Source organism: Octopus bimaculoides, chromosome 10, assembly GCF_046866305.1.
Source record: "Octopus bimaculoides isolate indiv1 chromosome 10, ASM4686630v1, whole genome shotgun sequence".
NCBI classification, from domain to species: domain Eukaryota; kingdom Metazoa; phylum Mollusca; class Cephalopoda; order Octopoda; family Octopodidae; genus Octopus; species Octopus bimaculoides.
The window spans coordinates 14,623,081-14,646,000 of NC_142937.1; the positions used below are offsets into that span (position 1 = coordinate 14,623,081).

The 22,920-nt window shown below is 35.9% G+C and overlaps 1 protein-coding gene across 1 annotated transcript in view; it reads right to left on the minus strand.

The window, feature by feature from the left end:
- Positions 1-22,920, minus strand: part of LOC106875009 (uncharacterized) — a 149,036-nt gene that overhangs the window by 73,988 nt on the left and 52,128 nt on the right. The window contains exons 31-41 of the mRNA XM_089359092.1: positions 21,811-21,931; positions 20,192-20,339; positions 16,967-17,044; positions 16,144-16,149; positions 14,276-14,281; positions 11,861-12,063; positions 9,890-10,006; positions 6,975-7,032; positions 4,610-4,645; positions 2,986-3,129; positions 329-376 (exon numbers count right to left, since the gene is read on the minus strand). Coding sequence (XP_089215218.1) covers positions 329-376; positions 2,986-3,129; positions 4,610-4,645; positions 6,975-7,032; positions 9,890-10,006; positions 11,861-12,063; positions 14,276-14,281; positions 16,144-16,149; positions 16,967-17,044; positions 20,192-20,339; positions 21,811-21,931 — 965 coding nt within the window. The remainder of the gene's footprint in view (positions 1-328; positions 377-2,985; positions 3,130-4,609; positions 4,646-6,974; positions 7,033-9,889; positions 10,007-11,860; positions 12,064-14,275; positions 14,282-16,143; positions 16,150-16,966; positions 17,045-20,191; positions 20,340-21,810; positions 21,932-22,920) is intronic.

The window sequence follows — 22,920 nt, forward strand, 5'->3', positions numbered from 1 at the left end:
TATGCAAATACAGATAGTTTCAGCCCAATGAAAGCAGGTGATACTGGTGATACAACAACAATTGTTGATTTTGCTGCTCAAATAATACTTAGATATTTTTAATGCAAATGAAAATGTTTAAATAGATAACAATTGAGCAAACAAAACTAAAGGAAGCATCACCACAGAAATGTAACTTCCTAGAAATGCATTTATTGGATTCATTCAGCCTTTATAAATACCAAAAAGCATTTTTTTCTTTCTCTTAAATTCACTCGTCCTCAGTATCTATTGCAAGAAAATAGAGGAAAAATATTTTTTAAATTCAAGAAATATTGTGATATCTTACGTAATGTTGGTGTTGTTTCAGTTGAAGCTAAAGTTGTCGTCATTATTGCTGAAAGTCACAAAGTTTTAAATGTGATTAGAATTGGATTTCAATATTTATAGAATTGAAATCAAATTAATAAACATTTTACTTACTAAAGTTAAATTTTGACTAATTAAAAAACAGTTTAAGGACATAGCATGATAGCTAATTAAACTAATAAATTTGGAGAAGCATTAATATTAAAAACAAAAATTAATATTCTTGTACACCTCTATGTTTAAATATTTTTGAACACTTAAAAAAATAATAAATATACACATACAAGTTTTAAAGTTTTAATTCAAAGCAAGATACTTTTTAAAATAGACTGAGTTACATTTGTTGGAATTGTTAAATATGAATTATATAACAAATACATTGGAATTTATTATTAATTTTGTATAATATCATTTCCTTAGATAAATGTTTAAGGTATGTTATTGTCAAAATGTCTTAATATCATTCCTTCTAATACCAAAATTAAATTTATCACATGGCGATACGGTTTATAATATGAATAAATATTCTAAGTACATTATATAATCTTATATAATCATTTGACAGCAGTCATGCTTTAGCCAAGCAAATCAACTCCAGGACTTATATTTTATTAAAGCTTGATACTTATTTACCAGTCTGTTTTGCTGAACTGCTAAGATGTAAGCACACCAAGATCGGTTGATGAGTGGTGATGAGGAAGAAACACAGACTGAAACACACACATACACACACACACACACACACCACATATATACAGGGTGCGATGGGTAAATTGTCACCACTTTATATTTTTAATTTTGTGCATGTACATTGTTTGTTCTTGATTTTGTCAACTACACGATGTAGGGTCAGTTGGGCACCATCTGTGAGAAAAACAACACTATGACGCAATTCACTCTGCCAGAAACTTGGAAACGACATATTGTACTATTTGGCATTTACACCAGAACCTCCAATATGAACATTTCAGAGTGTTTGGGTGTCAATCTGAGTACAGTGCAATCTGAAGACATGTACCAAGAATGATAAAAATCAAACATCCAGTCAACATCATGGGGTTTGGAGTGTCACTTGTGATGGTGATGTTATGCCTCCATTCATCTTCCCACACAACCTCAGACTCAACACAGAGGTCTACATCAAGTACCTGGAGGAAATAGTGCTGCCATGGGTCAAGTGGATGGCTGCTGGTAGACCCTGTGTCTGGTAAAAGGACTCAGCACCATGCCACACAAGCAGGAGAACCCAGTCATGGCTGTCAGACAATTTCTGCAACCACATCACCCTTCATATATGGCCACCTAACTCCCCAGACTGCAACCCCCTTGATTATTATATGTGGGGCACAGTTGAGTGAGAGACCAACAAAACTCCTTGTAACACCAAAGATGAACTAAAGGCAAGAATTATGGCAACATTCACTAACTTAAACAAGGAGACCATCCGAAGTCATCTGGAGGCTATGGTTGAAGTCAATGGCGATTTTATTGAATAAATTTACTCTTTAGTATTTCAAGATATTTTTATGTAATTTTGGTAAATTTATCTACTAAAATGAGATGTCAGTGTTATTTTCATTTTTGAGTAATTTAGACAATAGTTTATTCACTGCACTCTCTCTCTCTCTCTCTGTTTATATATATATATATATATATATATATATATATATATATATATATACAAACAACAGGCTTCTTTCAGTTTCCATCTACCAAAATCCACTCATAAGACTTTGATCAGCTATATTAGAAGACACTTGCCCAAGGTACCATCCAGTGGGACTGACCCTGTAACCATGTAGTTGGGAGTATATGTATAATTTTATCAATATTTAGCAGAAGCAAGAGAGTGACTCAAGGGCCAAGAGATTCATGTGTCAATAAGTTTCATGTGTTTGATAAGTGTCAATGTACAAAACTCTCAGCCGTTGAGTCACTCTGTATACACACACACACGCACATATAGATCAACAAAATTTTATGCAGTGTTTTGTTGAATTCCTTTGCATTCTGCTTTTAAATCCAGCCAATGTCAACTTTTATTCTTCCTGACAAACATAAGATGAATGCCAGACAATGAAATACCTAAATATCTGAGATTAGTGGTTAATAATACGATTATAATTTACAGTTACATGACAATTTGGTTAGTTTGATCTCTGGTCATTATATGTCATCAGAAATAAGATACAACACGAAATGAAAATCCAAGATCAGTCTTATTGAAATGTTGTGTATGAGTAAATAGGTAAAAATAGATCATTTCAAGACAAGAATAACAGCATATGTATATATTTATCATGTGTATCCCCAGTTAGAAGTCAATATTATATAATTCTGGTTTCAAATTTTGGCAGCAATTTTAGGGAAGGAGAAAGACTATTACATTGGTACCAGTGATCAATTGGTACTTATTCTAATGACTCTAAAATGATGGAAAGTAAAGTCAATCTTGATAGAATTTGAATTCAAAACCTAATGAACTAGAAGAAATGCCACAAAGCATTTTGTCCAATGGAGTACCAAATCTACCAGCTCAATGTCTTTTAATATAATATAACATTAGAAGTTTTATCCGTACTAAAGAGGGATGTTTACGTTCATTGATATTAAAATTTGAAAACAGCATTAACTCACTTGTACAGTGCGGAGGTTTACTAATACAAGCACCATTCTGGAATGTATATCCTTCTTTACAACTACAGGCCTTGTTACAGTCCAAAGATACAGAGCAGTCACTGTCACAAGTTTCCAAGTCACAGTAACACTTGCTAGGACATTCTGAAAAGCATATGAATTCACAAATTAGATTTAGATTATATAAAACACATACAAGAAAATAGGATACACAAAGGAGAGAGAGAGAGAGAGAGAGAGAGAGAGAGAGAGAGAGAGAGAGAGAGAGAGAGAGAGAGAGAGAGAGAGAGAAAGAGAGAAAGAGAGAGAGAGAGAGACAGACAGACAGACAGACAGACAGACAGAGACAGACAGAGACAGACAGGCAGAGACAGACAGGCAGAGACAGACAGGCAGAGACAGACAGGCAGAGACAGACAGGCAGAGACAGACAGGCAGAGACAGACAGGCAGAGACAGACAGGCAGAGACAGACAGACAGAGACAGACAGGCAGAGACAGACAGGCAGAGACAGACAGGCAGAGACAGACAGGCAGAGACAGAGTTGGGGTAATAAGACAGTTCAGTGAATAAGATATTACATTGTCTACTTATGAGTCTTGGCAGTTCTACAGGTTCCTTTTACTATCATTTAATCAAGATTAAGAGCAGTGCCCATGACCCTTTTCAGAGCCTTTGAGATTGATGGGAAGTATCCTCATACAGGAGTCTTTGCCCAAGTATTTACAACAAAGTGGACTCTTCAAAAAGCACCCAAGGTATCAGGTGATGTTGTAATGGATTAAGTCTGCTCTAGCTGGTCGTTCATTGCTTTTTGCAAGCAGAAAAAAAACATAACAGTTTGTATTAGTATGTTTTAAAAGACACTAAAAACCAACTGGGAAATATGTAACCTTTTGCCAATAGATATCTCAAAGAGGTATAGTTAGTTTCTATAAACATTGACAGCAGTGTAAAATTATTGAATGTCTTCTAATATGTTCAAATTTCCTTAGAGTGCCCTATGTAAATTTCCTCAGGAAGAAAATGAAACAATGAGCCAGTGTGTCTCCATTACCATCACAATATTTTAATGTCCATCCCCCATGCTGACATAGACTGGCCAGTTTGACAGGATCCACTAGATCAGTGGACTGTGCTATATTTCAATGTTTACTTTGGCATGGTTTCTGCGTATGAGTTCCCTTCTTAATGCCAAGCACTTTACAGAGTGCACTGGATGCTCTTTTCATTGCACCAGCAGTAGTGAGGTTGCTATGTAACTTGCAAGAATAAGATACCTTCAAGTGTGAGAGAGAGAGAGACAAAAGTAGAGAGAGAGAGACAAAAGTAGAGAGAGAGAGACAAAAGTAGAGAGAGAGAGACAAAAGTAGAGAGAGAGAGACAAAAGTAGAGAGAGAGAGACAAAAGTAGAGAGAGAGAGACAAAAGTAGAGAGAGAGAGACAAAAGTAGAGAGAGAGAGACAAAAGTAGAGAGAGAGAGACAAAAGTAGAGAGAGAGAGACAAAAGTAGAGAGAAATGCAGCTTTATAGTACATGGTGTAAGGTTATAAAGTGTTTATAAGAACAAATTGAGAACAGAATTAGTAGAGACACCAATTAAGAAAGGTTTTAAGGCCCTTACCTCCAATTGTTGTAGTTAAGGGAAATTCAGTTGAAGCTGCAAAAATGAAAACATAATTCAGTTTATAAAAGAATGTATAAAATAATTACCACCAATTAGTATGTATGTATCTCCCCATCTATCTACCTGTCTATACACACACACACACACACACACACACATGTATATGCACACTCACACACAATCAGGAACAAGCATGGTTACATAGATACAAAATTTGTTTCATAACCATATAGTACTGAGTTCTATCTCATCGTGTCAAGTGTTTTCTACTGTAGCCTGGATCGCAAATAGAATTAGGGAACTGATTGACAGAAGCTATATAGAAGCCTGTAGTGCATATACATGTGCACACACACATAGACACAGAGGTAACATGATATTTTATTTATAAGTATTCATCTAACTCATGCTAGGGTGGAAAAACAGACATAAAATGAAGAATGAATGAACAAACAAATGAATACATTCATGAATAGTATAAGAAAAGAAACAGGCAAGCGAATAACAAGATAAATCCTCAAAGGAAGAACTCCTGTCAAGCAAATATTTCAGCCTGTTAGTTGCTGACATTCCAAGAAAACAAGGCCTTAAGAGTGTTATAACTTCTAGGTGTCCTCCAGCAGTTTTTGAAATGTCACCTTTAGTAGGGACTGAACAAAGAACCTTCAGGTGGTCTTACATCCCCGAACAGTGATGTAAATCACCTAGTCACAAAGGCCACTGCAAGAACTTGCATTGTGAATCTTTCAAACTGGTTTTCCTTCCAGCTATGTTTAGCAGCTTGCAGCATTCCTTTCCAGCTTAGGCAATAATTTCCCTTTGCTCATGGCCACATTGAGCTCTTCTCAGCTGTCTCAGGCAGGTGTTTCATCATAGCTGTTCTTTTGAAAGAACAGCAACGATGAATGCAACATAACATAGAATATACATAAAACAAGTGAAATCGCAATTGTCTTGAGAAGAAGACCCATCAAGCCAAGCAAAATCGTAATTGTGACAGATACTGATGTCACACAAATGGCACCCATGTTGGTGGCATGTAAAAGCACCCCATTAAACTCTTGGAGTGATTGGTGTTAAGGAGGGCATCTAGCCAAAGAAATCATACCAAATCAGCCCTGGTCAAACTGTTCAACTCATGCCAGCATGGACAATGGATGTTAAATGGTGATGGTGATGATTATGATAAAATATAAGACATCATGAATCTAACTAACTAATTAACTAGTACTCCGTCAATTATGATGATGAGAGTTCCAGTTGATCCAATTAACGGAAGAGCTTGCTCATAAAATTAACATGCAAGTGGCTGATCACTCCACAGACACATATAACCTTAACGTTGTTCTTAGGAAGAAGGTTCAGCATGTGACAAGGCTGACTCTTTGAAACACAGTTAATTACTCATTTCTACAGCTGAGTGGACTGGAGCAACGTGAAATAAAGTGTCTTGCTAAAGGACACAACACACTACCAGGAATTGAGCCCATGATCTTATGATCCTCAACTAAATACCCTAACCACTAAGTCATGTCCCTTCACAATTGCTTGTATATAGAAAACCCTGAAAGGTAAGTTTTATGAAACCATACAGTACTCCTGTCACTCTAATCAGGGCCAACCCTAGGGTTGCTAGTGCCCTGGGTAAGCTGAACTTCAGCATGTACAAGCTGACAATTATGGAAATTTCCTTGTCTTCGTCATGCCCTCCTTGGCACCCCCTAGCACATGGCACCCTGGGCGACTGCCCAAGTTGTCGGTACCTTGAGCCAGCCCTGAACTAATTAACTGTCATCTAAAGTAGATTACAAAGTACTTTAAAAATTTAAATAATTACTTAATTGCTAAATACCTCAGAGACAAATTTCATTAAAACCAAGCTAAATTAAATTAATTGTACAAAAATACTATACTACAGGGTGTCCACAAAGTCTGGGTACATGGGGATTAACACATACTTTTAAAACAAAACAAATTTATTTAATTATAATGTTAATAAATAATATTTTCAAAATGATTTCCATCATTTTCAATGCATAACTTGATGCACCTTGCAAAATTGAGGTGAACTCGATTAGATAAGTCTACATTGCCATCAATATCAGCACACTGACTGGTAATGCGTTCTCTCATGGGGTTTAAATCTGTAATCTTTATTGAGTAAACTTTCTCTTTCAACAAACCCCAGAAAAAGAAGTCAAGGGGACTCTATATTATTTCTTATATTTAATTGTTTATGTTATGATTTTATTTACTCCATGTACCCAGACTTTTTGGACACCCTGTAGATTATATTTTTCAAAGTGCCTGACTTAAAAGATAACTCAAAATTCAAAACTATTACAAATCAAATGAAACAAACCTGTAACAAGGGTACATGTTTCACAGCATTCACCTTCAGTTTTTTGAAGAATAAAACCCTAAATTATTGAAGAAATAAGATAGGTACTCAGTTTTAATATCATTTAGATTTAAAGAAAAATATTAGTACACTAACAAAACAATTTGTTTTTCGTCAAGATAGAAGGCCAATGTTCTTAAAAAGAAAGAATATATTTGGTTGCTTTGATGAAATATATTACAGTAAATTTTATTTGCCAACATAATGTGGTAGTCCTGGTTAGGATGAATGTTACTGTTATTTAGCCCCAGGAAACATTGTCTCTAGTTGGCTATTGACACACTGTCTGCGTCCTTATATTTTTGAACATGAGCGTTTAGTGCCCCCACTAACTCCCTTGATGAAAAATGTAAGGACACAGATAGTTTGTCGATAGCCAGCTGGAGACAATATTTCCTGGGGCTAAACAACAATAACATTCGTCCTAACCAGGACTGCCACATTATGTTGGCAAATAATCTTTACTCTAGAGTACTGTTACTGAATGTTTCTCGTTCAGAGATTTAAAGATGGTAATTTCTCTCTTTATGAAATATATTACATTTTTTCAAAATTTTTGTGGAGCCCTAAGACTCCAAATGCCAGTTATTCAGTTTTCATGGCATATAAGTGACTAAAATCACATTATCCCTGAGCAAAGTGCCAGTTTGTTGCAGTGGGAGGGGACAAGAGGATTACATTGACCCTTGTTTCTTGAATGATACTTTCTTTTATTGACCACATAGCCACCACTCACCAGCTGAAGGAATAAAAGGCAAAGCTAACCATAGCAGGATTTGAACTCAGAACATAAAAAACGAGAAGAAGAGGCTACTAAATATTTTGTCTGACATGCTAAATATTCTGCCAGCTCACCACTTAATTAGTCATTTGTTATGTTATTTATTTTGGCAGTTGTTGAACATTTAGCTATTTTGCTATAATATATTTGATGAAATATTTTGTTTGTTTAAGATGGTGAGCTGGCAGAATTGTTAGCACATCAGTCAAAATGTTTTGCAGCATTTCATTGGTCTTTACGTCCTGAGTTCAAATTCTTCCCACGGTCAACTTTGCTTTTCATCCTTTTGGGGTCGATAAAATAAGTACCAGTTGAGTACTGGGTCAATGTCATCAATTTACTCTCTCTCCTGAAATTTCTGGCCTTGTACCAAAATTTGAAACCAATATTTTGTGTTTGCTCAATTCATTTGTCTGAGAGAGAAGGTGGTTTTATACCAGATGTTGAAAGGCTAAAGTATGATTGAAGGATAAAATAACTTGGTCATAATTAAGCTGGTGTTCAGAACATAAATTAACATAAACTTTTGAGAGAAGTTTTAAATTTAGATACCTTTAAAACATGAAGGTTGCATCATAGAACCAGTAAAAGTGTTAGATAAGGCTATTGAAACTAAATAGGGTTAAGAATGTAGTTTGGCATTTTACACAAAGTCTTCATAGAGTCACATGTAAAATAGCATGATTAGTTCCAAGACAATTAGAACTCATTACATATTACTCAAACCTCATATCCAAACTTTATTATTTATATATGAGTATATCGAGGTACTCTTGTTCATCACTCACTACTTTCACCTCTTAATCCAATCTGGCAATCTGTCATTTATGAAAATGGGGCTTCCAGATGATCTGATCAATCGAACAACCTGCCCATGAAATTAAAATGCAAGTGGCTGAGTACTCCACAGATATGCATACCTTTAACATAGTTCTCAGAGAGATTCAGTATGAAACAGAATGTGATAAGGCTGGTCCTTTGAATTATAGTTACAACTCAGTTTTGCCAGCTGAATGAACTGAAGTGAAATAAAGTGTCTTGCTCAAGGACAAAATGCACCACTGGGAATCGAACTCATGGCCTTATGATCAAGAGCCGAATCCCTAACCACTAAGCTCCTCTACTTCTATCTTTAACCATCATTTACTTTCCTCTCACATTCCAATAAAATTATCCCCTCTCCCCTCACCTCCAATGATCCACTGTCCATATCCTCTTGTTTGCTCACCATTTTGTATATCTCGAACGTTTGTCAGACATTCCATCACTATTTTATTTCCTTCCAACTATTCCCATCCACCCCTATATATAAATGTAGGGTAGACATGTATCTCCTCTATAGCCAGACATCTGTGCTTGCCCTTCAGTCATATTTTAGCCTCTCAACACCAGGCATAAAGCCACCTTCCTTTCTCAAATACTCCATGCCAACATTGTAGTGAGAGCTTTTTACATTTCCATTTTCCTTTGTTCTTTTCCTATTTTTCTAGTTACTCAGCAACCACACCAGCACCAATGCCCACCACCCCACAAAATAAAGGCACTCAGTGCACACAGTAAGGTGGTTGACATTAGGAAGGGTATGCAAGCCATAGAAACCATACACAAAACTGACACTGGAACTCGACACAGCCATGGGGCACACCAGATCTTGTCAAACTGTTCAACCCATGTCAGGATGGAAAATGGATGTTAAATAATGATGATAATGATGTATACCGAATCTCTCTCACACACACACACACACACACACACACACACATATTGTTACTGATCATGTGAAGACCAAATCCATCTATATGTATCTTCAGCCCAGCCACTCTCAGAATCATCATCAAGATCATCAACATTTAATGTCCATTTTCCATGCTTGCATGGGTTGGACAGCTTGACAGGAATGGGCAAGGCCAGGGGCTGCACCAAGTTCCAGTCATCTGTTTTGGCTTGGTTTCTACAGCCGGATGCCCTTCCTAATGCCAACCACTTTACAGAGTGTAATGAACTTAAAAATAGGAAATGAAAGCAAGTAAATGCTGGACATAAACCCAATTGCAAAATGTATAAATAAACACACAAAATATAGGTTTATACTCACAGGTTTGCAAATCAATTCTGGACAATTGTCTGAATGGTTGGTCTTCTGGATTTTGTTTCCAATACAGGCATACTGAACACAGATTGGATCAGTGGTATCATTCCAAGATTCATATGGCTAACAAAAAAACATAGGGGTCATCATCACCACATTATCACAAACATCATTATCATCGCCACCCACAATCTTAGCACCATCATCACATTTATTATTATTATTATTATTGTTATTATTATTATTATTATTATTATTATTATTATTATTATTATCATTATTATTATTATTATTGTTTTTATTATTATTATTATTATCATTATTATCATTATTGTTTTTATTATTATTATTATTATTATTATTATTATTATTATCATTATTATTATTATTGTTTTTATTATTATTATTATTATTATTATTATTATTATTATATAGTAAACAATCTGACATGCATTTATGTAATTTAATTCTTTAATGTTTAGATTACTCAGTCAAATGTATTCATATTGCTTTAAATTAATCATACATTATCTCATAGCTTCAGGATTTTAATGATATGACTGCTTGATTTTAGAATAACATAGTAGGGTAGGTGTGAGAGGCAAGATCTGCCCAGTTTCAACATAACACAGGTCGAATATTTGGGCCAGATAGGTCAGTTTAAATGCTAAAGGGTTAATGCAAGTTTTGTTTTGCTAGTTCAAGCTCAAACCGATAACCCTTTCATAACCTGTTTGTATGCATGTGTGTATGTATAGACGGAGAGATAAACAGATAGATACATATACAAATAGATAAACAGATATCATCATCATCATCATCGTCGTTTAACGTCCGCTTTCCATGCTAGCATGGGTTGGACGATTTGACTGAGGACTGGTGAACCAGATGGCTACACCAGGCTCCAATCTGATTTGGCAGAGTTTCTACAGCTGGATGCCCTTCCTAACGCCAACCACACAGAGTGTGTAGTGGGTGCTTTTACATGCCACCGGCACGAAGGCCAGTCAGGCAGTACTGGCAACGGCCACGCTCAAAATGGTGTTTTTTACATGCCACCTGCACAGGAGCCAGTCCAGTGGCACTGGCAGCGATTTCGCTCAAATGTCTTTACATGTGCCAGGAAGGCGACGCTGGGCACAGGTGCCATCACGATTTCACTTTCGCTTGCTCCAACAGGTCTTCACATATATGTGCATGTATGTATGCATATATGTATGTATGCTGTTAATTTATATTCATTATTCAATGCTATTATAATGTGAATGGAATTATTTTACAGCTAGATCACCTGCAAACTGTGCTCAGTTCAGTACATCCATATTCCAGCTTCTTAATTTCATAGTCATCTTGCCTCATCTATTCTTCCTTGCATAAAAAAATAGTCAATTCCATGACACCATAAATGAGTGTGAGTTCAACAAATTGTGGCAACCAAACGTAAGTTTTGCTCTTGTAAATTTTGAACTCTTAACCATGTGATCTATATTCAAGGCTCTTAAACTTACAGTTATCTTGTCTCATCTATTCTTCCCTACCAGGGCCAGATTAAGAATCACAGAGGCCCTGAGCACTTAAAAAATGTTGGTACACCAGCATATAAACTATAATAAACCATAAAATAAATTTTCATGTTTTCAAAATGAAACGAAACTAACAAAGATGGGAAATAATGTTTATTTTTGTATACTTCCCTTTTATTTATATTTAAAAAGTTATCTCCTACATTTTTTTAATTGCAAAGTCTTTGATCAGATCTTCACTATGACAACACTTCAAAATTGTATTTCTGATCATATAAACCACTTCAAATATTATTTTAGTAAATTTAAAGTAATTTCTTTTGTGCTGTAAACCATTTATCATTTCTGTGGTGACCAACTTCCCTTGATACCCTAAGCACATGCTTATTTTGCACAATGATTAATCCAGCATTGTTCTCTACATATAAAATAGTTGATGATTTACAGAACTAACCTTACGAATATTACCGAATTCATCTTGACAATTGCAGTCATTGCTGTCAATACAGGCTGTACCATTGAATGATGTCTTGTATTTACATTCACAGCAGTTCTCCTTAGATTTAGCATAACAGTACGTTCTATCACTGTGGCAAACCTCTTTTCTACAACCTGTGCAACTGTCTGATGCGTAGTCATAATTATCTTCGTCACATTCTTCAGAAAGTAATAAAAGACACATTGTATAGAGAGAAGCAAATATACACACACACACACTCACACACACACACACACACACACACATATATATATATATATATATATATATATATATATATATATATATATATATATATATATATATATATTTACAGAAATGTTGACATAGGTAATAAACTTTAATATAAATGGATATTAGCGTCAAAACTCTTATTTAAATTTTTGATATATAACCAAGGAGATTGATCCATAAGAAGTCTACTATAGACCGTTGTGAACGAATTTTTTGCTATTTTGGTAACGATTATATGTTTTATCTCACCAATACATTCTGGAGATATCATTATATGAACATATACATATATATATATATATATATATATATATATATTGGTTTCAAATTTTGACACAAGGCCAGCAATTTTGGGGTAAGGGGTGTAAGTTAATTACATCAACCCCCAGCATTCAGCTGGTATATATTTTATCAACACCAAAAGGATGAAAAGCAAAGTTAACCTTGGCAAATTTGAATGCAGAACATAAAGATAAATGAAATGTTGCTAAGCATTTTGCCTGGTATGGTAGCCATTCTGCCAGCTCACCACCCTAATATATATATATATATATATATAATTTATATAAGGGCATTACTATACAATAATGCCTCACACTAAGAGGGACTCTAGAAGTCAAACTACTATAACAAACGTGTTTATTATAGTAGTTTGACTTCTAGAGTCCCTCTTAGTGTGAGATGTTATTATATAGTAATGCTTTTATATAAATTAAATATATTTATAGGAATAAATGATGGGTTTTTTTCCCTTATGAAGTTTTTTCACACTAACTACTTGATAAATTCTTATAAAGGCTTTATCCTATTATTGAAGTATATATATATATATACATATATATATATATATATATATATATATACATTGACGAAAATTATAAGAAATACCATACAGAGAGTTAAGGAATCAATGCTATGTATGCTCAATTGAAATTTTGTGTTACAAGTACGGTCAGCCGTCCCTAGTGTCCAAATGCTTTCCCTAATTCTTTTAGGTATCTATGTAGTCTTAAACAGAGATGGACACACTCTCAGCCCCAACCCAAATTTTGACTCATTGGAATATCTAGGGTATGATAACTGGAGGAAGAGAGGGTAGCACCTACACCCAGCTCATACTCATTACAACTCATTACAATAAAAAAAATATATAACAGCTGTGACACTGAGTTGGGGGTCCTAAAACTATGTCAGTAATATTAAAACAACACCCAAGATTTGAATCATTAGGCATGCAACAGTAATGTATTAGATGTGATCATTATATATGTGTGATCATTATCTAAAGTGGTGAGCTGGCAGAATCGTTAGCATGTTGGGCGAAATGCTTAGTGGTATTTCATCTGCCGTTACATTCTGAGTTCAAATTCCACTGAGGTCAACTTTGCCTTTCATCCTTTTGGGGTCAGTAAATTAAGTACCACTGGGGTCGATGTAATCGACTAGTCCCCTCTCCCAAAATTTTAAGGCCTTGTGCTCTCAGCAAAAAGGATTATTTTAGTACTGTCTCTTGACAAAATGACAAAGTCATTAGGGTATTAGATACAAAGCCTTGCAGTAATTTTTACAGTTCTATGCAATGCAGATTCAATTCCTGCCAACACCAACTTTGCTTTTCACTTTCCTAGAATCTGTAAATACAATACCAGTCCAGGACTGATATTGGCAGAATTCATAGAATATAGGATAGATAGCCTTGCAGGAGCTGTCCTGGACCTCTGTATTCAGACAGCAGAATTGCAAGAATAATGGTACCAAGCTATATCAATTCTTGCTTTTCTCCCAGAGAACACAAGGGGAATGAATAGAAGAGACTAGTAAACATTGGCAATTGCTGGTCTTTCACAAAATAACCTTGTCTGTGTCAGCATCTTAGAGAGGGATTTTCCAAGTGTAGATCCATAATCCCATGAGATGAACAGAAGCCCTGATATATAATACAAGATAGTTGAATATCAGCAGACTGGTAAAGATACCAATTACATACTTAGTAGCATTCAAATCGATGTAGTTTTGTTTGGTATTAGAAGGATGTCAGCTTGCCACTTCCAGAATATTAGAAATATTAGGAAAAAGATAACGATAAGTTATACTTACAAAATTAGATGATAATGATATAATAAAGCTGATACTCACTAGTTTCTGAAATAAAATGAAAATAAAGTTTTATAATGGATTCATTATAATGTGTTTGTAAACAAGGCTATTGTGTGTGTGTGTGTTATTTATTTACTACCCACAAGGGGCTACACACAGAGGGGACAAACAAGGACAGACAAATGGATTAAATCGATTATATCGACCCCAGTGCGTAACTGGTACTTATTCAATCGACCCCGAAAGGATGAAAGGCAAAGTCGACCTCGGCGGAATTTGAACTCAGAACGTAGCGGGCAGACGAAATACCGCTAAGCATTTCGCCCGGTGTGCTAACGGTTCTGCCAGCTCGCCGCCAAGTGTGTGTGTGTGTGTGTGTGTGTGTGTGTGTGTGTGTGTGTGTGTGTGTGTGTGTGTGTGTGTGTGCATTTACTTGACAATTTGTGAAATAGCTTAGTCTCTACATGAAGAAGCTAAATGTATGAAACCTTTCAAGGAATTGCTTTAGAAGAGCAGCTACTGTTATTTAACTATTTACTGTGTTGAGATACACCATGAGATATTGTCTATGAGTTAGTGAAAAAGTCCATATGGAGTTTTGTGACCTACTAGAAATAGCAGCCAAATTTCTTTGAAATCACATCCTACCATCCTAAAAGTACAGGGAATAGATGGCATAACATGATCCTTTGAAATACACTTCTGCCTAAAAAAAAGACTGGAAAGTCTCATCTGGAATACCTTTGATCATTGGTCAGTTGAAGCAGAACTCCTAGGAACTCCTTCTGCATGAAAACATATACAGTTTAGCATCTAGCATACCTAATGCAATGAGCCAAAACATGTTTAACCAATGGAAATTACACACACAATGAAGAGAAAAATCATTTGAGTTGATGATAATTCTTGTTACAAAAGGCAAAGGTAAGAAATTGGAAATCCTTATTATCCAGAAACTTACTTCATTGACCACATAAATATCACTATTTTATATCAGTCCTGAGAATGACTTTAAACTGCATCCCGTTTTGGGGACCTTGGTTTGGGAGTTCCAGGGATTGAGAAGTGCAAACCACCCTTTTACCAATACTGTTCCCAGGTCTACTCTGATATGGTGTAGTAGCACATTTCAGAGGCTATGGGTTTATTAGCACATCACAAAATTGCCTCTGAAAGAAAGTCACTCACAGAAAACCCTGTGGACCCAGAGCAGCTGTTCATCTAAGAGAAGGTAACTCTATACAAATCTTGCATCTTGTTAACTACTAGACTCATGGCACTTTTTGTGCCAGACTAATATATGTTTAAAGAACAACTGAATGAGACGGGCTCTCCACAAGCCATGCACAATATAATAATATTCATCACATTAATTGTTCAGGCATGGATGTGTGATAAGAAGCTTGCTTCCCAACCACATGGTTCTGGGTTCAGTCCCACTGGGGGGTACCTTTACCAAGTGTTTTCTTCTATAATCTCAGCCAGACCAAAGCCTTGTGAGTGAATTTCATCTACAGAAACTGAAAGAAGCCTGTCGCACGCACGTGTGTGTGTGTGTGTGTGTGTGTGTGTGTGTGTGTGTGTGTGTGTGTGTGTGTGTGTGTGTGTGTGTGTGTGTGCATATCTTTGTGTCTGTGTTTGTCCCCTCACCACCAGTTAGCAACCAGTGTTGGTGTAATTATGTCCCAATAACTTAGCAGTTCAGCGAAGGGAGGTGTAATTTAAGGGAGATTTAACTGCTATTTTTAGTGGGTCAGTAAATTGCATAGACGCTTCCACTTTGGATGGTGGTAGTACAAGGATGCCATTTTACAACTTGCATAATATTTGAAAGATCAGGAAAGGATATAATGAGTTTATACTTACATAGTACATAAGTTACTATTTACACCAAAAATGATACTTACGGTTATCTGAAATGAAAGAAAGATAAAAATGCAAGAAATCTTGATAATGTACACATTTGATTTTTGCAAATAATAAATTTTTATTCAATGCTATATCTCCATTTTTTTTACTTTCTTTTGAATGACTATAAACCATGATTTATATATAAATCTATTGTTTTATGAATATTATTATTCACAACAAATATTAGGTATTAAACCAGTAATTCATTGGATGATGATACCATCCCTCAATGAGACTAATTTAACCTCTAATTGAATTTATATATATATATATATATATATCGTTCATTCGTTCATCATCATCATCGTTTAACGTCTGCTTTCCATGCTAGCATGGGTTGGACGATTTGATATATATATATGAATAAATACACACATACACTCATGCATATGACAAGTTTCTTTCAATTTTGATCCACCAAATCCACTGGCATGTCTTCTGTCAGCTCAGGACTATAGTAGAAGACATTTAAGACACTTGCCCAAAGTGCCATGCAGTGAGGTTGAACCTGAAATCATGTGGTTACTCTTTTTCACAGCAAGGAGAACTAGGCCATTCAGTATCACTGATATTATGTGTCTCCAGTATTTACATTCAAAGGTTCGATAGTACAGCTTGTGGATCAATACAAGTATTGTAAATATCTCACATCAAAATAGCATTTGATGTTTGAGGAAATGTAGATATTAAAGAAATATGAAAGAGACAGTCAATGGTAATTCTTAAAAATTCCAGGAATGAGAGAATAAAATTAAGATTTTAAAATCATTAATAAAATACAAAATGTATCAGAGTAACAAAATAATAAGAAATACTTACGGCAGTTTTCTAATTCATCAATGCAGTTTGGACAGTCACATCTGTTATCACAATTAAATACATCTGTACATCGCCTTCCTGTAATCATAACATATAATCCATATATATTTACATATACACACATATACATATATACATTTTGCTGCATCCTAATTGTTTGGTAATATTCATGAAGGACACATTTTGCTGATGAAGCAACATGATCTTTGATCTAGTAACTGGGCTGATACTATGATGCTTTCCCATAGCGAATTTTATGTGTAACAATGCTCGATTATTAAACAAAACAGTGCAGTACAACCAGCCATATGACCACCCATTTGGTTTATTAATTTGCATAATCTTGGTACAGTCTTAAACTTATTTTGCCAACAATTTCTAATCATTTGAATTAATTGTGCATTTAAATTATTCGAATTGCAGAAAGATATATAACACCTATATCATTTGAAAGAGAAAAAAATTCTTCATAAACTGTTAAAAGTAAGGAATAGAACTGTTATCATCAGTCTTAAACTTATTTTGGCCAGTGTATATATATATATATATATGTATATATATATATATAATTAATACAATATTAGGATAAACTCTTATATAAGAATTTATCAAGTAGTTATCGTGAAAAAAATTCATAGGGAAGAATCTATCGTTTCTCCCTAAATCATATTTATCTATTTATATATATATATATATATATATATATATATATATATATATATAAGGGTATAATTATACAAGAATGCCTCACGTTAACTACCATAATAAACACGTGTTTATTACGGTAGTTAACGTGAGACATTCTTGTATAGTTATGCCCTTATATATATATATATATATATATATATATATATTACATAAATGAAAATTGCTGGTAATATAATTTTCATAAAGCAGACAGAAGAAAGTTCTCACAGTTTCTAATTTTATCTTAGTTTTCTGTTTAGCAATTTGTTTTCCATTTCACTATTTCATCTGAGCCACGTTGCAGGCCGCTTGATTTTCTTACACAGTTTTATGAATGAAAATTCTACATCTAGTGCTAGAATCACCATTTTTCTACCTAAATTCTATCTCTTTCTTTCATCAACATGTCAATATTTATATGTGAATGACATTATGTGAATGACATTATGTGAATGACAGTATGTGAAAGATGGTATGTGAAAGGCATTATGTGAAAGACATTATGTGAATGGCCAACAATGCCTTCAGTTAACAGAACTGAATTGCACCATTATTTTATTCTATTTATTCGTTTATTACATACACAAATATTCACATATACATAACAGACATACAATATTATATACATTAACAGAAAAACCACCCTTCAGGCAGTTTCCTACTACCATATGCCATGTGCATTTGTATGAAACTGCTACAATGTGTGTATCTGCCAAAATACATGCATAATTCCTGCATTTGTGAACATTAATGGAAAAACTAAAGCTGAACCTATCACTTAAGGATATTCTACTACCAGGTAAGGATGAATACATAAGTCTACTAATTCACAGCACTAATGAAGTGATTCACCAGCGGGAAATTTAGACAGTGTCACGTGACAAGTTGCTGGGGCAGCCTGTTGGGGCCTAGCAGCAGGTATAAAAAAGGGGAATTTGACATGACAATCAGTCAGACACTAACACTCTTTGATGCTGCATTGAAGAGGCCAGGGAATAGAAGAAAGAAGACATGCACCCAACACCAGAGCTGAAGACACCTCCGAAAGGGGGGGGGGGCGCCACGTCAAAACGGTAGAGGAGTAGGGGCCGAAACCGGACGTGGTTCCTCCTGATGATGTCTTGAGCTAACTGGATCCTAATCCACCAAAGGAAGGTATGTCGGATGAAAGTAATTCAACAACGCGGGTTGATGAACCGTAAGACGTGTGGCCAGAACCTCCTGGAAAATAACCATAGTGAGGGACATTCCACAGTTGAATCAGAACAGTCACAAACAGTGAAAGAAGACATGCACCCAACACCAGAGCTGAAGACACCTCCGAAAGGAGGGGCCCCGCCACGTCAAAACGGTAGAGGAGTAGGGGCCGAAACCGGACGTGGTTCCTCCTGATGATGTCTTGAGCTAACTGGATCCTATAAAGGAGCTGTTGTGGTAGCAGACCACGAAACATGGTTGAAATTCCTATGAGATAGAAAGTTTACTTCTTTGTAAATAACTCATGTGTCAATTCCTCACTTTCTTCAGTTTCACTGTAGCTCTACAGAAACTGTAGTCAATTATACTAACTCAGTGTTTTCGTAAGGTACTTAGTGTGTATATTTGCAAGTCTCTTTCCATTTTCCCTTATTTCTAAATATTCTTGTATTCCATTCATCATCATCATCATCATTATCATTTAACGTCCGCTTTCCATGCTAGCATGGGTTGGACGATTTGACTGAGGACTGATGAACCGGATGGCTACACCAGGCTCCAGTCTGATTTAGCAGAGTTTCTGCAGCTGGATGCCCTTCCTAACGCCATGCCCTTCCTAATGCCATGCCCTTCCTAACGCCATGCCCTTCCTAACGCCATGCCCTTCCTAACGCCATGCCCTTCCTAACGCCATGCCCTTCCTAACGCCATGCCCTTCCTAAGCCATGCCCTTCCTAATGCCATGCCCTTCCTAACACCATGCCCTTCCTAACGCCATGCCCTTCCTAACGCCATGCCCTTCCTAAGCCATGCCCTTCCTAACGCCATGCCCTTCCTAATGCCATGCCCTTCCTAACGCCATGCCCTTCCTAACGCCATGCCCTTCCTAACGCCATGCCCTTCCTAAGCCATGCCCTTCCTAACGCCATGCCCTTCCTAAGCCATGCCCTTCCTAACGCCATGCCCTTCCTAACGCCATGCCCTTCCTAACGCTATTCATATAAATTGACATTACACATCCTCTGCTTCTCAAAGCTAGCTAGTCTCATCCACCACTCAGGCATTACTTACCCACTCATCTCTCCATCATCCTTTGTTCATCGAAACTCACCTTTCCTTGTACTAACCCCTATCCCAATCTTTCCTCCCCAGAACATTGTCCCACTGAAATCTCCTTCCAGCTCATGTGTTTTTTATAACTACTGATCTGCAACAGTTTAAACTAGACATTAACAGCATCACTCTTACCAGCACCAGAGGGCCTGCAAGGGCCATGGGCTCTGTCCTTTCCTCCAGACTCACCAAATAAAACTAAAATTGAATTTTAAAAAGTATATTTACCACAGTAAGGACAGCATTTTCCAAACATATAATACTTTTTATACGGTGGGAAGCACTCAATGTCGCAAACTGTTGTATCACAATCAATGCTGTTCACTCCAACACAAGTACAAGTTTTGCAGTTGTTTACACTCCAGGTATCATTGATCTAAAACAAAAACAATAATTATTCAACATAACACTATATATATGTATATATATATATATATATATGTATATATATATATATATATATATATATATATATATGTATATATATATATATATATATATATATATATATATATATATATATATATATATATATATATATATATATATATGTATATATAGATATGCAGGGCAGGGAATCATCAATTAGTAATAAAATTAATAATTAACAATTTTGCCGGGTAGCTCAGTGTGAAAAACCTTTTCGGTAAAAATCATTTATAATCATAAATATATAGGGATTGACAGTAACCTGCTTCTCCAACATACTGAGAATTCAGAAATAGCAGTCAAAGAACTACTGATTTCAAAACTACAAATTATTACTCTAGGTTGATAGCGATATTTTTGATACACACAGAACAAAAAACAGTAGAGAAGAGTAAAAAAACCACCTGCCTACTGTTTTTTGTTCTGTGTGTATCAAAAATATCGCTATCAACCTAGAGTAATAATTTGTAGTTTTGAAATCAGTAGTTCTTTGACTGCTATTTCTGAATTCTCAGTATGTTGGAGAAGCAGGTTACTGTCAATCCCTATATATTTATGATTATATATGTATATATATATATATATATATATATATATATATATATATATATATATATTTGATTAATAAATTCAAAAAGGGATAAAAATCTTTTACAAGAATTTTATCAAGAAGCCAGTGTGTAAAAAAATTCATAAGGGAAATTTCTATTCCCAAGAATATAATTATTCGTTTATATTTATATAAGGGGCATTACTACAGAATAATGCCACACACTAGACTTCCCAAAATAATCACATTTAGTACCGAATACGAAGAAAAACAACCAGCAGAAGAAGACCAACCTTCTTTTAAATAACTCAACTATGTATCGGCCGATTTCGCGATTACCACAATGAATTCTAGACTCCGCTCATCAGCATAGTATTAATGCCCCTTATATAAATATATGAGTGGCTGTGTGGTAAGTAGCTTGCTTACCAACCACATGGTTCTGGGTTCAGTCCCACTGCGTGGCACCTTGGGCAAGTGTCTTCTACTATAGCCTTGGGCCGACCAAAGCCTTGTGAGTGGATTTGGTAGACGGAAACTGAAAGAAGCCTGTCGTATGTATATATATATGTATGTATGTGTGTGTGTATGTTTGTGTGTCTGTGTTTGTCCCCCCCCCCCCAACAACATCACTTGACAACCGACGCTGGTGTGTTTACGTCCCCGTAACTTAGCGGTTTGGCAAAAGAAACCGATAGAATAAGTACTAGGCTTACAAGGAATAAGTCTTGGAGTCGATTTGCTTAACTAAAGGCAGTGCTCCAGCATGGCCACAGTCAAATGACTGAAACAAGTAAAAGAGTAACTTATATGTTATGAAAGAAATAAAGGCAAAGAATATAGAGATTATAAATCTGTTGTGACTTACTGCAACACACTTGTCAAGGCTTTTAGCAAAACAGCCACCAAAACAAACAACAGGAGTAGTACTCTCAGTAGCTCCAAAAGTGGTAGTAAATAATGGAGATGTGGTTAATGGAGAAGTGGCGCTGTAAACAAAGATAAATATAGAAAAGAATGAACAGTTCATCTTTAACAAGAGACCTTCCATGTAAACACTTTAACTCTTTAGCATTCAGGTTACTTTGTCAAATGTAATGATTGAGAATGGATGAGGATAGCGGTTGAGGGAACTTGTAGAAGAGGTAGGCCCAGGAAGACCTAGGATGAGCTGGTGAAGTATGACCTTCAAACATTAGGCCTCACTGAGGCAATGACTAGTGACCAAGACCTTTGGAAATATGCTGTGTGTGAGAAGACCTGGCAAGACAAGTTAGATCATAATCCATGGCCTATGCCAGGGGTGTAACCAGCCCACTTATGCGCACCTTTCCTTCATTCTGCTTGTGAAGACCTGTTGAGGTAAGTGAAATCGAAATCGAATCAAATTCGATGACTGGCACCTGTGCCAGTGGAGCGCTAAGAACACCATCTGAGCATGATTGTTGCCAGAGCAACTGACTGGCTTCCATGCCGGTGGCATGTAAATAGCACCATTTGAGCATGATCGTTACCAGCATCGCCTTACTGGCACATGAAAAAAACATTCGAGCAAAGTCATTGCCAGTGCCACTGGACTGGCTCCTGTGCAGGTGGCACGTAAAAAACACCATTTCAGCATGGCCATTGCCAATTTCCTGATGTGAAATTGTGTATTGAAACAGATATTGTTATATTTTTGGACGGTATGACAGGAAGGGACACATGGGATGGAGAGAGGCTGAAGAGGTCACAGGATGTGTGACAAAAGATTTCAAACAAAAGATGCCAAAATAAAGCTGAAATGAAGAATGAATATATAGTGCATGTGTGTATTACTCCTTTAATCCTTCATTAATTCCCTCAATACTGCTCCCTTCAGTTGAGGGGACTTTGCAAGTTACTTGGTAGCGCCCATCCCCACCCAATGGCTCTCCTGAAATATAACAATATTCAAAAGATAATGTTGTTATCACTAATGCAAGCTGGCAGAATTTGT